This window comes from Pezoporus occidentalis, unplaced genomic scaffold, assembly GCF_034315485.1.
Source record: "Pezoporus occidentalis ecotype Australia unplaced genomic scaffold, CSIRO_AGI_Poc_V1 ctg371, whole genome shotgun sequence".
NCBI lineage: Eukaryota > Metazoa > Chordata > Aves > Psittaciformes > Psittacidae > Pezoporus > Pezoporus occidentalis.
Window position 1 is genome coordinate 72,113 of NW_026915693.1, and position 14,839 is coordinate 86,951.

A 14,839-nucleotide genomic window follows, 5' to 3' on the forward strand; every position below is an offset into this window, starting at 1 on the left:
TGCAGCCGAGCCGCTGGCACATCGACCAGCACAGCTGCCCTCAGGCACGCCATCTCCCACAAGTTCATCCCTGGGATCGCAGCTCCGCATGGGAAGTGGCCTGCAGGGGAGCCAGGAGGTGCCTGGGCATGGCCAGGACACCTCAGTTGTCCCTCAGGTCCCACTGAGGATCCCTCCCTCCTGCTTTTGCCTCCAGCCTTTGCAGATCAAGGCTGCAGATCCTGTTACTGCCGCCTTTATCAGGCCACTTCGGATCTCCTCAGAGCAGATAAGGGTTGCTTGGCCAAGATCCCTGTGCTACAGACACGATGTCCAGTGCTAATGGCTCTTTATCAGCTCATCCCCTGCCAGCTCTCACAGCCCGGGAGGTGGTGGAACCTCGCTGGGCCCAGACCTGCCCTTCCTTGGGGTTTCCCAGTGCCTGCAGAGAGTGCAGCCATAGGGAGCTGCCTGGGCTCTCCCACAGCTCGCCTTGTCCCACTGTGCTTTTGGGGTGTCCCCGGTGGCACCGCTTTGGCACCCCCATGGCCAGCAGCCAGGGGAGCTGCTGCTTTGCCTGCCCATGACCTTGCTGGCTGGTGGGCAGCCAGAGCACGGCCTTGGTATGGGGAACACGCAGCTCCTCTTCCTTCCTTCGGCCTCGGCTAAGAAAAGGCACCATCCCTGCGTGACAGCAAAGTCTCTGTCCAGCCCAGCCGAGGTGCAGGGCCACGCTCCCTGGTCTGAAGGATCCCATGGAGCACTGATCAGCGGGAGGTAAGTGGGGCCCTGGCTTGAGGCATGGTACCCATGGAGGCAGCGGTGAGCAGGCTCCACGTGCCTGGGCATGGCAGCCCTGCAGGGATGCTGTGCAGGCTCCTGGCCAGCCAGGGCACAAGCCACCGCCGTGCCACCGGCTCGTACCTGGCCTGTGCCTCACCTTGGCTGAGGCTCGCTGCAGGCAGGTCCCTCCCTCGCCTGGCACAGCATCGGAGGAGGAGACAGGCACCGGCCGCCCTCCTCCAGGAACAGCAGCGAGCTTGGCTGGAGCCAGCGGGGCTGAGCTGGTCACCTCCAACCTGCACAGCACAACCGGGCCACCACACACTTACCTGGCACCACAGGCCCCATGGGCACAGGTAGGAGCCGGTGGGGAGCCCCATGTGCCATGGGCTGTGCTGTGCCTCAGGACAGAGGCTGGGTGCCAGCACTCGGCTCACAAGGTAGGGTCCTATGGGAGGAACAGGCTGGATCCTCGTGCTCCGGCACCGCCTGTCCTGAGGCTGGTGGTGCCGGACTTTGCCCATGGGGAGGGAGTGGGTCCGTAGGGACAGACATTCCCAGTTGGCAGCGCCGTGCCCGGGCGAGCTCCGTTGTGGCTCCACCCCGCAACCAACCTGCGCTGGTGTTTCCACCATGGCCCGTGCCCAGGTGGGACAGAGCACACGGTGCCGCGGGCCCTGGCACAGCTCCATGGGCCAGTTCCCGGTGCCCGTCCCGTCATGCGAGCCGCAGCAGGCACGTTCCTGCTGCGCTGTGCCGGGAGCCCCGGGAACGCGGCGCCGTCGGCTCCCCTGGCACACGAGGCTCCCCATTGTTCAGCATTGGGGCCCACTGTGGTGCCCGGGGCGTGCCGGGGCTGCCGACGCCTGTCCGGGCGGGCAGCGGGGGCCTCCAGGCAGAAGGAATCGGCAGTGACATTCCCGTAGCCTGGAGACCGCCGTCCCTTTCAGCGGGCAGCCCATTTGAATAAGAATCACCGTGCACACGGGGAAGGGGGGCCCGCCGGCCGCGCCATCCCATCACCGCCGCCGCTCGTCCCTGCCCGCCCAGCCCTTGCCCCTGGCCTTGGCCTCGCCGGACGCCGCAGGACAGCAGGTACCGGTGTGTGTGTGTGTGTTTATGGAGCTTAGGGACCCCCGCACCACGACCCCCAGCCCCGGGCTGGCTCCCGCATGGGGACAGGGAAGATGCGTTTGGGCAGCCAGGCTTTGATCCAGCGGCTGGGAGCGGGCGGCACCGGCGGAGGAGGGAGCACAAAAGGCGGCTCCAGCCTAAAGGCAATAGCGGGAGCCCGGCCAGCGGCGGGGATGCTGCTGCCCGGACGGCTCCGGTGCTCCTGGCGCCCATCCCAGGCTGGCCCTGGGGACCCCCCAGGGATAACAGTGACACTGGGAGGGATGGATCTGCCCCGAGCAGGGCAGGATGGGGCAAGGCACAGCCCATGTGGGGTCTGGGGGTGCAAGAATGGCCGAGTGCCGGGGTCTGTGTGAGGGATGGGGCACGGCCATGGGGGTGATAACACCACGCTACACTGGGGGACTTGGGAACACAACTTCCCCACCTGATCCCACTTCCCAGTGCTGTCCCTGGGGTGCACCTCCATGCTGGAGCTGGGAGAAGCCAGGCAGCAGTTGCCATACCCCATTGCCATACCCTGTACACCACCATAGTGTCTCTGTGTTCCCCCCAGGCAGAACCTGCAGCTGCCCATGGACCTCTTGGCACTCGTTCTCCTCCTGGGTAAGCACCCAGCATGGCTGAGCACCCCATGTACTGCGGTGTGGTGGTGCAGGGACCCCAGCCTGGGCAGTGGAGTCAGTGGCAATGCTCCCTGGCCCTGGAGGCCACAAATCCCATTGGGAATCTGAGCCCTGGTGGGATTAGCGAGCGCCTGACCCGGCTGCTGACTGCCCCCAGCACCACACAGCATCCCCTGGTCACGAGGCGCCAGCGCTGCTGCCAGCACCTTTCCGGATCACGGAGCTTTGTGCTGCATCAGTGGGTTGGGATGCGGGGCCAGGCCTGCATGGGGCAGCCTGGGGTGGGAGGGTGCTGGGTAGCATCAGGGTGCCCAGACAGGAGGTACCCCACGTCCTTGTGCTCTCTGCAGTGGGGGTAGCACTGGTGTGGGGTCAGCAGGAGCCTGACCCCAGCTATGGATGTGCCCGTGGGAGCTGCTACCCAGCCACCGGGAACCTGCTGGTGGGAAGAGCCCCTCGCCTGAGCGCCACCTCCACATGTGGGATGCAGGGACCGCAGGAGTACTGCATCATCAGCCACCTCCAGGTGAGGCCCTGCATGGCTCCAGCATGGCTTTGGCACAGCCGAGGCCACTGAACCCTTCCAACTGTGCTGCTCCCGGTGCAGGACTCAGAGAAATGCTTCACCTGCGACTCGCGGGACCCATCCCTGCCCCAGAGCCACCGCATCGAGAACGTCATCTTCCTGAGCGGTCCCAGCGCTGGGCGGACGTGGTGGCAGTCTGAGAACGGTGAGTCCGCGGCGGCAGCGGCCTCAGGGCTGCAGCTGTGTGCTGTGCCTTGGGGCTGCATGGCCATGGGACCCTTGGCCATTCACCTCTGTGGCATCCCCAGGCGTAGAGCATGTCAGCATCCAGCTGGACCTGGAGGCCGAGTTTCACTTCACACACCTCATCATGAAGTTTAAGGTGGGTATCAGTACCTTCTGATGGGATGGGTTGGGATGGGATGGGATGGACCCAGGTCCATGTTGCGTATCCTGCAGACATTCCGGCCCGCGGCCATGCTGGTGGAGCGCTCGGCCGACTTTGGGCGCAGCTGGAAGGTCTATCGATACTTTGCCTACAACTGCTCCAAGCTCTTCCCCGGCATTCCTGATCAGCCCTCGGGGCTGGTGGATGAGGTGCTGTGTGACCAGCGCTATTCCGAGATTGAGCCCTCCAGCCATGGGGAGGTGTGTGGCTACAGAGGGTGTCTGTGGGGTGCTGGGTGTCTATGGGATCTGGGATCACCCTCCCCTTCCTCCTCCCAGGTCATCTTCAAGGTGCTGGACCCCTCCATCCCAGTGGCGGATCCCTACAGCCCGGCCATCCAGGGTGCGTGTCCCGGGGGGTGCCAGTGTTGGTGGGTGCCAGGGTGGGTGCTGATGGTGCCACCAATATCCCCCAGACCTGCTGCGCGTCACCAACCTGCGCATGAACCTCACCAAGCTGCACACGCTGGGGGACAACCTGCTGGACACGCGGCGCGAGGTGCTGCACAAGTACTACTATGCTGTGGATGAGCTGGTGCTGCGTGGGAGCTGCTTCTGCCATGGACACGCTGCCCAATGCGCCCCGGCACCCGGTGCCCCGGCGGCCACAGCACCCGGCATGGTGAGGTGCACACAGCACCGGTATGGTGTCCTGTGGGATGCAGTGGCCATGCTGAGGTGGGTGCTCACCCCAACAGGTCCATGGGCGCTGCGTCTGCGAGCACCACACACAAGGACTGAACTGTGAGCGCTGTGAGGACTTCTACCATGACCTGCCCTGGCGCCCGGCCGAGGGCTCCAGCACCAACGCCTGCCGCCGTGAGTGCCACACATGGGCACCGTGCAGTGCCCACGGGCTTGGGGTCCCATGGGCTGGGTTGGGGCAATGGGGGTCCTGCATGTTGTGTGTGGAGGGTTCAGCATCCTGGGGGCCATGGCTCGGGGCTGGGAGCTGAGGGTCCCACGTGTGATGCTTTGTAGCTGGGGTTCGGGTGTTTTGGGTGCATCCTATCGGATGTGGTGCTGGAGGTTCTGCAGGCTATGGTTTGAGGGGCTGGGATGAGGAGCTGCATCCCCATAGTGGGGGTTTGGGTACCACATGCTGTGCCATGGTACCATCCCCGCAGGCTGCGACTGCAACGAGCACTCGCAGCGCTGCCACTTCGACATGGCCGTCTTCCTGGCCACCGGCAACACCAGCGGGGCCGTGTGCGATGGCTGCCAGCACAACACCATGGGCCGCCGCTGCCACCTCTGCAAGCCCTTCTACTACCGGCACCCGCGCTCTGACATCCGTGCCCCCACTGCCTGCGCCCGTGAGTGCCATGGGACTACAGACCCACAGCTTCCAGTGCCATCAGCCCTGGTCCCACACCTCCCCGTGGCCTCTTTCCTTCCCGGCAGCCTGTGACTGTGACCCAGCGGGCTCGCTGGATGGAGGGGCCTGTGATGGGCACACAGACGTGGCGCTGGGCATGATCGCGGGGCAGTGCCGCTGCAAGGAGAATGTGGCCGGTCCCCGCTGCGACCGCTGCCGGCACGGCGCCTATGGGCTCAGCCATGGAGACCCCCAGGGATGCCAGCGTGAGCGGGGACACGGATGGGCAGGGGAGGATGAGGGGTGGAGGATGTGGGATGGAGCAATGACTGAGGGATGGGGATGGAGGGATGTGGGATAGATGGGGAGGGATGGAGATAGAGGGTTGTGGAATGGAGGGATGTGGGATGCAGGGATATGGGAGGGAGGGCTGTTGAAGGAGGGATGATGGAAGGATGTAGATTGATGGATGTGGGATGGAGAGATGGGGATGAAAGGATGATGGAGGGTTGGTGATGGAGAGATGAAGATGGAGAAGTACAGGTAGAGGGATATGGAATGGAGGGATGTGGAACGGAAGGATGGTGGTGGAGGGATATGGGAAGAAGGGATGGAAATTGAGGAACGTGGAATGGAGAGATGGGGATGAAGGAATTGGGATAGTGATATGGGGATGGAGGGGTGAGGGATGGAAGGATGCGGGTTGGGGGTGGGGGGTCATGAAGCCTGTGGGCTGCTGTCCTGCGTGGCAGCCCCTCACATGTGGGTGCATACATGTGGGGGGCAGCGTGCAGGTGTGACCCACGGGGCACGGTGGCCGGCAGCTCCCCCTGCGACCCCATCAGTGGGGACTGCTACTGCAAACGCTTTGTGGCCGGGCGCTCCTGCAGCCAGTGCGTGGTGAGTGCCACAGCCTGTCCCATAGCTGCCCCATAGCCTGCCCCATAGCTTGCCTCACAGCCTCCCCCACATTATCCCCCCTCTACTGCAGCCTGAGTTCTGGGGCCTGAGCTATGACGTGGGGGGCTGCCGGCCCTGCGACTGTGACTTCGGGGGAGCCTACAGCAACCGGTGGGGCACAGGGATGGGGCAGGGATGAGGGTCAAGTATGGGGTGAGGGAGGGATGGGGACATCGTTGGATGGATGGGAATAGGGATGTGGAGATAGAGGGGACTGAGATGTTGGGGTGGAAGAAGGGATACCCCTTCCCAGAGATGGAGGGATGGTGAGAGGGATGGAAGCAGGGATGGGTGAGGACCGAGCTAGATAAAAGGACAGAGAGAGACAGGACGGTCACTCCCAGGTGCTCCACGGAGGACGGGGCCTGTCCCTGCCGTCCCCACCTTATGGGGCGTCAGTGCGATCAGGTACAGCCCGGCTTCTTCTGCGCCCCCCTGGACTACTACACCTATGAGGCCGAGCAGGCCATTGGGCACAGCCATAGCCATGGCCAGCTCCCGGTGAGTATCCTGGTGGGGGGGTTTCCTGTATCCCCAACCTGGGCTGTGCCTGCGTGCTCCATGCATGGCTGTCCCCATCCACATCCACCCATTCCAACCCTGTCCCCACAGGGGGCCATCCGTGCGGAGGCGCCCCAGGACTGCCTGGAGTACGACCCTGGGGAGCTGGGGGCACGGAGGGGCCACCCACGGCACCAACGCAGCCCCCCCCGTGCCCCCCATCCCCGCAGCGCCCCACGCCGCGGCCGGCAGCAGCCCCCCAGGGTGAGCCCCATGGGCTGTGGGGCATGGGAGGGTGGCCGGTGGCAGCGGGGCTGAGCTGTGCCCATGCTCTGCAGCCGGATGTGGAGGAGGTGGTGCGGGACGGCACCACACACATGGTGACCTGGACGGGCTCCGGGTTCGCCCGGGTGCGGGATGGAGCTGGGCTGACGTTCCGCGTGGACAACGTGCCCTACCCCATGGACTACGAGCTGCTGGTGCGCTACGAGCCAGAGGTGAGTGCAGCCATGGGCACGGTGTGTATGGTGCAGCATGGTGCGGCGCGGCTCTGATGGTGCCTCGCCTGTTGTTGCAGTCAGCTGAGGACTGGGAGGCCGTGGTCAGTGTCACCTCCCAAGTACTGCCCACCAGCCCTCGCTGTGGGAACCTGCTGCCCTCCGAGCAGATGTACCGCGAGAGCCTGCCCCACAGCCAGAGGTGAGGACGGGATGGGATAGGATGGGATTGATGGGATGGGGACAAGGACAGTGCTGTCACATCCCAGAACTGAGGATGAGGATGAGACACATCGTACCACACAGGTGAGGAGGGATGGGGAAAGGGACAAGGAAGGTGCTATCCCCTGATCATCTCCATGGTCCTGTTGTGCCCATGCCCCAACACCTGCCTCTGCACAGGTACGTGCTGCTGTCTCGACCCTTCTGCTTCGAGCCCAGCACCCCCTATGAGGTGACCATGAGGCTTCAACGGGCCGGTGTCACCCAGCGCCATCCCAGTGCCTTCATCCTCATTGACTCGGTGAGGGGAGGTCCCGCTGTGCCCCTGCCTGGGGCTTGGAGTGGGGAGTGAGGGGCAGGGATGGGGATGATGGGCTGGAGTGGGCCGTGACACTTGTCTGGGGTCATGAGGTGGAGATGGAGTGGGAATGGGGATGGGATGGAACTGGGGAACGAGGATGGGATGGGAATGGGGATAAAAATGGGGATGGGATGGGGATGGAATGTAATAGGAATGGGGATGGGATGGAGAAGGGGACGGGGATGGAACGGAATAGAATGTAGAAGGGGATAGGGTGGGAAAGGGGAATGGGAATACAGATGGGGAGAGGATGGGAATGGGGATGAGGACAGGATGGAGAAGGAGATGGAGTTGGGAGTGAGTATGGGGATGGCAATGGAATGGAGAAGGGGATGGAGGTGGGACTGGGATGGGGATGGGATATCAATGGGGCAGGGGACATTGATGGAGTTGGGGTTGGCCTTGGGGATGTCAATGGTGATGAGGAAGAATGTGGGGACGTCAATTTGTGTGGGAGCATCAATGGAGCTGGTGCTGTTGATGGGGCTGGGGCGGTCGAGCCCCCTTAGGAGCAGGGGCAGAGTCCCACATCGGGATGTCCCCATGCCCCCATCCCACCCCCTGTCCCCTCCCGCTGCCCGGCGCAGCTCGTGCTGCTGCCGCGGGTGTTGGAGCTGCCGGGGCTGCACGGGGCCGAGGCGGCTCCGCGGCTGGAGGAGCTGGAGCGGTACCGGTGCCTGGAGGCGTTCCGCATGGCCCCGCCGCCCGCCTTGGCGCAGGCCGGCGCCCGCCTGCTCTGCAGCGTGTCTGCCCTGATGCACGGCGGGGCCCTGCGTGAGTGCGGGAGCAATGGGGCGGGTAGAGCTGAGGGGGCTCGCAGGGGCAGGGCAGCCCCAGCCTCACGTTGTCCCATTGCCTGCAGCCTGCCAGTGCGACCCGCAGGGCTCCCGCAGCAGCGAGTGCCAGCCCCAGGGCGGGCAGTGCCAGTGCAAGCCCCACGTCCTCGGCCGGCGCTGCGACCGCTGCGCCCCGGGCAGCTACGGCTTCGGGCCGCTGGGCTGCAGCCGTGAGTAGGGGGGGGTCTGTGCTGGCAGGCGGCCCTCAACCCCCTCTGTCTGTGCAGCTGCAGAGCCCTGTCTGCATGGTCACTTGTCTGTCTGTCCATCCGTCCATGCATGTGTTGATCTCAGCCCTGCTGTCCTGCAGCCTAAGGGTTGGGTCCCAGTTCCCCTTCTGCCCATCCGTTCACCCATCCGTCCATCCTGCACTGACTCTGATGTCCGTCCACCTATCCATCTGCCACCCGTGTGTACCCACAAGCCCTCCTATGATGTAGCCTATGGGTTGGGCATGCAATGGGTGCTGATCTGCTGTCTGTCCCTCCCTGTGTCCCTGCACCATGAGCTGACCCATCCCTGCTGTCCTGCAGCCTGCGCCTGCTCCGCAGAGGGCTCGGTGTCCCAGCTGTGTGATGCGGTGAGCGGGCAGTGCCGGTGCCAGCCTGGAGCCGTGGGCCGGCGCTGTGACCAGTGCCAGCCCGGCCACTGGGGCTTCCCGTCCTGCCGGCCCTGCCAGTGCAACGGGCATGCAGAGGAGTGCAACCCGCGCACGGGCAGCTGCCTGCGCTGCCGCGACCACACCGCCGGCAGGCACTGCGAGAGGTGAGCGCAGGGAACAGCGTGGTGTGGGGTGTGGGATGGGATAGGTACAATTGGGTGGAATAGGATGGGATATGTTGCTATGGGATATGATGGATAGGATGGATGAGATGAGTGAGGATGGGATGGATATGATGGGGTGCGATACAATGGAATATGATGGTATGGGATATGATGGGATGGATGGGATGGGGTGGGATAGGATGGGATATGATGGTATGGGACATGGGATGGGATGGTTGGATGGGATAAGATGGGATATGGTGGGATGGTATGATGGGATATGATGGGATGGATGGGATGAGATGGAATATGATGGCATGGAATGGCATGGCATGGCATGAATGAGATGGGATGGGATATGATGGATGCGATGGACCCCTGGTTACCCCTCATCCTTGCAGGTGCCAGGATGGTTACTATGGGGACCCGGTGCTGGGCTCAGGGCAGCAGTGCCGGCCCTGCCCCTGCCCTGGCTACCCTGGTACACGGCACTACCATGGGAGTGCCTGCCACGCTGACCAGGAGAACCACCACATCGTCTGCCTCTGCGCACCTGGATACACGGGTGAGGGGCAGAGCAGGACCCCCTCCAGCACAGGGGCTGCAGGACCCCAGCACCTACAGTCTCCACCCATCCACCCATCCATCCATCCATCCATCCATCCATCCATCCATCCATCCATCCACCCATCCACGCACCCATCCATCCATCCATCCATCCATCCATCCACCCACCCACCCACCCATCCATCCATCCATCCATCCATCCATCCATCCATCCATCCATCCATCCACCCATCCATCCATTCATCCACCCATTCCTACAGGGCCCCGCTGCGACCGCTGCTCCCCAGGATACTTCGGAGCACCGGAGACAGAGGGAGGTGTGTGCCGGCCCTGCCAGTGCAACAACAACATCGACGCCAGCGACCCGGGCGCCTGTGACCCCCACACTGGGCACTGCCTGCGCTGCCTGTACCACACCACTGGGCCCCACTGCACCCTCTGCCAGCCTGGATACTTTGGCAATGCCCTGCAGCGTAGCTGCCGACGTGAGCTGTGCTGGCTTTGGGGATGGAGGGGAGGCTGGGGAGATGCAGGGGCTTGGGATGAGGTTTGGGGCTGCATTGGGAGGGGGGGGATTGGAGTTGTGCAAGGGGGCTGGCCTGGGAAGGTTTTGTGAGTGTCTGAGGCTTTGGGGCTGGTGAGGTTTAGGAAGATAAACACCATTTAAGCAACCCATAATTGCATAGAGTTGTTTAGGTTGGAAAAGACCTGTAAGATCATCCAACCATTAACCCAGCATTGCCAAATGTACCACTAAACCATGTTTCTCAGTGCCACATCTCTACATCTTTTAAACACCTCCAGGGATGTCACTCCATCACTTGGGGCTGTTGGGTGGATTTGGCATGGGATAGGAGTCAGGGTTGGGGGGTGTTAGGATTGGGGGTGTTGGGGCTGTGCATGGGTTCAGGGCCAGGTGTGGGGGTCATCACCTGGGTTGGGGGTACAGGCTGAGCCCCATGTAGCTGCCCATCGCCTGCAGGCTGCAGCTGTGACCCAAAGGGAACCCTGGCCTCCCACTGCACCACTGGCTCCTGCGCCTGCGACCGCAGCACCGGTGCCTGTGCCTGCCGGCCCAACGTGGTGGGCAAGAGCTGTGACCGCTGCGCACCCCACTTCTGGAGCCTGGGGGCGCCAGGGGGATGTGAGCCCTGCGGATGCCACCCCACGCACTCCCTGCACCCTGCCTGTAATGTGGTGAGACCTCCGGCACCCTGCACGGCCGCACTGCCCTCCTGGTGCCCGGCGAGCTGCCCGGCTGAGCACACCACTCACTGCAGGTAACAGGGCAGTGCCAGTGCCAGCCCGGCTTTGGGGGCCGCGTCTGCTCCCAGTGCCAGGAGCATCACTGGGGAGACCCCGAGCAAGAATGCCGAGGTGACTGGGGCACGTGGGGTGTGGGAACATGCTGGGTGCTTGGTGGGACTCTAGGGGTGGCACTGGGGCCATGGTGGGACCCTGGGGACATGGGCAACTTGGAGACACAATGGAATGCTGGGGGCAGGGTAGACCCTGGGGATATGGTGGGATTCTGGGGACATGGGGACCCTGGAGCTGTAAGGGAATGCTGGGGACATGGTGGGACCCTGGGGACATGGAGGACTCAGGGGATCCTGAGTACGTAGTGGGGCTCTTGGGACACAGGAGACCCTGGGGACATGGTGGGACTCTGAAGACACAGGGCATTATATTGGGATGCTGGTATCACTGGGGGGACACAGCAGCTCCTGGAGTGACCAGGACACACCACTGCCTTTGTCCACAGCCTGTGACTGCGAGCCGCTGGGCGCCGAGAGCCCGCAGTGCGAGCAGGCCAGCGGGCAGTGCCGGTGCCGGCCGGGCTTCAGTGGGCAGCGCTGTGACCGGTGCCAGCGCGGCTTCCAGGAGGCGTTCCCACGCTGCTCGCCCTGCCACCCCTGCTTCGGGCAGTGGGACCCGGCCCTGGGCCTCCTGCGGGACAGGCTGCAGCGCCTCGGGGAGCAGGCACAGGCGCTGCGGGATGGGGGGTCCCTGTCCCCGCTCAGCCCCCGCCGCCTGCGGGAGCTGCAGGAGGCACTGGGGCGCGTGGAGCAGCTGCTGGGTGAGGGGGACAGTGCTGGGGGACCCCTCCTCGACACACTGCCGGGGCGGCTGGATGGCACCAGGCAAGTGTGTGCAATAGGCTATGGTAAAGGGACCCCAATGTGGTCACCCAAAAGGCTTAACACCTCTCTGCCCCCTCAAAGGACGGAGCTGGATGACTTCTGGAAGCAGCTCCAAGAGCTGGAGCAACATCTGGATCAGCTGGCTCAGGCAGATGTGCAGCACCACGACCGGATAGCTGCGCTGAGCCACGAGCTGGGGGGTCTCAACCAAACCGCTTCCCACCTCCAAACCCTCCTCAGCACCGTGTCGGCAGCTGGATTCAGTGGTAGGAGCATCCGGTGGGGACTGGGGGGGTTTGGTGGTACCCACCCAGCCGAACCCTGATCCCGGCACCTGCAGAGTCCTACCGCAGCATCCTGGCGTCGGCAGAGGGCTCGCGGCTGGCAGAGGCGGTGGCCAATGGCACTGCTGGTGAGGTGGCCGGGGCGCAGGCCACGCGGCGGGCAGCAGAGCGGGCACTGCGACAGAGGGGAGATGCGTTCCGTCGGGGCACCGCTGCTGCACGCAAATCCCTGCGAGAGGCACAGAAACGGGTGATGGGGCTCAGCATTGCCAGGATCAATGAGAAGGTGAGAGTGGGACCAGTGAGGGCATAAATAGGTGAATGGGGGAGATCCCCATGCTGGGTGGCACAGGGATCTCCCCACATTGTCATCTCCACCGTTGGTATCACCATAGATTTGTGGGGCACCTGGGGACCGGAGCTGCGAGCAAGCGCCTTGCGGAGGAGCCTTGTGCCAGGATGATGTGGGGATGCGGCACTGCGGTGGCACAGCGTGCATGGGGGCACTGCCTGTCTCGGCTCGAGCCCTGAGCAGTGCCCGTAATGCATCGCAGCAGCTGGAGGTGGCACTGGGGCAGCTGGGTGTTGTGGCACAGAAGGTAGGGCTGGTGGCTCCATGGCACTTTTTGGGGCTCCGTTTGTGTTCCCTTTGCATATTCTGCTTCTGTCCTTTCTATGACACTTTGCATGTTCCCTTGTGCATCCTGCTTGTTCATGTCTCGAGGCGTGTCATAGACATGGACAGTTCCAAACTGGTTTGTGTTGGAAGGGACCTTAAAGCTCCTCCAGCCCCAACCCCTGCCACGGGCAGGGACCCCTTCCACTAGAGCAGCTTGCTCCAAGCCCCTGTGTCCAACCTGGCCTTGAACACTGCCAGGGATGGGGCAGCCACAGCTTCTCTGGGCATCCTGTGCCAGTGCCTCAGCACCCTTTTAGTGAAGAATTTTTCCCTTATCTAATCTCAATTTCCCCTCTGTCAGTTTAAAGCCATCCCCCCTTGTCCTGTCACTAAATGTCTTTGTAAAACATCCATGTTATGCCCCTTTGGAGATACCTCTTATGCCACTTGTATGCCCCCTTGGCCCACTGCTGCACTCCCATGCCTCCTTGTGCCCCCTTTGTGCACCCCATTACACCCCCTTGCATGCCCCCATCTTGTCCTGTGCATATCCCCCCATACCCCTGCTCACCCTGCCCATGCCCACCCCATGCCCCACAGATGCAGGAGGTGCAGGAGCTGGCACGGGGTGCACGGAGCCAGGCAGAGGAGGCCCTGGGGCGCTCACAGGCTGCCCGCAGCCAGGCAGAGAAGGCGACAGCCCAGCTGAGGGACTTCATCCGCCGAATCAAGGCCTTCCTGGCAGGTAGCACCAGCACTGGGTAGGCTCATGGACACAGTGGGGCTCAGCGCGCCACCCTGAACCCACCCTATCCCTGTGTCCCCACAGAGGAGGGAGCCGACCCAGGCAGCATTGAGCTGGTGGCCCAGCAAGTGTTGAACATCTCCCTGCCCAGCAGCCCCAGGCGGATCCAGGAGCTGCTCCAAGAGATGCGGGAGAGCATCAGCCAGCTGGAAGGGGTGGACGCGGTGCTCAACAGCACAGCACAGGGGCTGGCTGTGGCACAGAGGCTGCTGGAACAAGGACAGGATGCCAGGCAAGTGGTAGGGGATATGTTGGGTGGCAGACTGTGGGGGTCCATCTCCAGTGCTGACAAAAGCTGGAGCTGCTTGTGCCACTGCAGGGAGCGAGCGGAGGGTGTCAGGGATGAGCTGGTGGGGACACAGCAGGCGTTGGAAGTGGCACAGGCACAGGCGACAGCAGCAGGGAGTGCCCTGCAGAGCGCCAGGGATGCCATCCAGGTGGCTGAGAGCAGAGCCAAGGAGGTACTGGGGCTGTCAGCATGGAATGGCTGAGGACTGGGGATGGTGCTTTGGGCATGCTGGGAGCAGTGGGGTTGGTGCTGCTGTGGGAATGGGGTGAGTGCCATGGGGAGCGAGGCTGATGCCATGGGTACACCAAGGCTGGTGCCAGGGGGATACGGATGGAGGTGTGCCAGGGTGGCAGGGCTGGCACCGCCGTCACAGCCGGTGCCTGTGCGTGCCCAGGCGGAGCGCAGGCTGCAGGCACTGGAGGGGAAGGAGTCGCGGGCGCAGAGGCGGCTGCAGGAGCTGGGGCAGAGCATCACCACACTGCAGGAGCGGGACCAGGACACCCACCGCATGGCACAGCGAGCCAAGGATGGAGCACAGCGTGCCACTGCCACTGCCGGGATGCTCAACCAGGTGAGGCCCAGCCCTGCCACGGAGTACAGGGTGACAATGGGAGCTCAGCCTCACCATGCCTGTGTGCCACCAGGATCTGGCACAGGTGACGCAGCGCTACATGGTGCTGAAGACCCGGGTGGGCGCGCTGGATGGGGTGTCTGGCGGTGCCTTGCAGCGTGTGACACGGCTGACAGCTGAGGCACAGGACCTCCTGGACAAGGCGAGCACCAGCAAGAGGAAGCTGGAAGGTGAGGAAGAGTGTGTGGGAGGGGAATTGCCCACCATAGTGGTCTCAGTGCCCACCTCCCCATGCATGTCTCCCCTTATCCCCTGGGGCTGGTTCCCCAGGGGTGGAACATGGAGACATGAGGGGGGGCTGTGCCCTAACCGTGGTCCCCATCCCGCAGAGCTGGAGCAGCACTTCGGGGCCAACGAGCGGGCAATGGCAGCGAAGGCAACACGACTGCAGGCTCTGGAGCAGCGGGTCTGGGGGCTGCTGGAGGAGATCCGCGAGAGAGCCAACGCTTACGCCACCTGCTAGGGACCGGGGCCGGGGCACGGCCGGGGCGCATCCTCCCCGGTCCCCGCAGCCCCGCGGTCCCGTCCCCTCCGCGGGTGCGAAT

The 14,839-nt window shown here is 63.8% G+C and overlaps 1 protein-coding gene across 2 annotated transcripts; it reads left to right on the top strand.

Annotated features, from left to right (window-relative positions):
* The first annotated feature begins 442 nt into the window (after positions 1-442).
* Positions 443-14,829, top strand: LOC134170362 (laminin subunit beta-1-like). Of its 2 annotated transcripts, XM_062631690.1 has the most exons (37): positions 443-756; positions 941-1,118; positions 1,713-1,857; positions 2,453-2,502; positions 2,873-3,048; positions 3,130-3,253; positions 3,357-3,430; positions 3,508-3,696; positions 3,775-3,838; positions 3,912-4,117; positions 4,194-4,314; positions 4,623-4,811; positions 4,900-5,079; positions 5,601-5,713; positions 5,805-5,884; positions 6,118-6,274; positions 6,386-6,538; positions 6,613-6,771; positions 6,852-6,973; positions 7,174-7,294; positions 7,942-8,128; positions 8,217-8,360; positions 8,724-8,955; positions 9,357-9,520; positions 9,783-10,007; positions 10,505-10,719; positions 10,803-10,899; positions 11,288-11,666; positions 11,748-11,932; positions 12,007-12,236; positions 12,346-12,549; positions 13,170-13,314; positions 13,399-13,610; positions 13,698-13,835; positions 14,058-14,234; positions 14,308-14,464; positions 14,624-14,829. In XM_062631690.1, exons 4-37 carry the CDS (start codon positions 2,472-2,474, stop codon positions 14,755-14,757), a joined length of 5,484 nt encoding a protein of 1,827 aa, XP_062487674.1. In that variant the 5' UTR covers positions 443-756; positions 941-1,118; positions 1,713-1,857; positions 2,453-2,471; the 3' UTR covers positions 14,758-14,829. The 2 variants fall into 2 exon arrangements, with proteins under 2 accessions (XP_062487674.1, XP_062487673.1); XM_062631689.1 differs by lacking the exon at positions 443-756 and having other exon boundaries at positions 858-1,118.
* The last annotated feature ends 10 nt before the right edge of the window (positions 14,830-14,839 follow it).

Coding starts and splice junctions, on each gene's coding strand:
- LOC134170362 (XM_062631690.1), top strand. CDS start 2,472: ATGGACCTCTTGGCACTCGTTCTCCTCCTGG. Junction 3,254..3,356: donor GTGGTGGCAGTCTGAGAACG/GTGAGTCCGCGG, acceptor TGGCATCCCCAG/GCGTAGAGCATGTCAGCATC. Junction 6,275..6,385: donor ATAGCCATGGCCAGCTCCCG/GTGAGTATCCTG, acceptor CTGTCCCCACAG/GGGGCCATCCGTGCGGAGGC.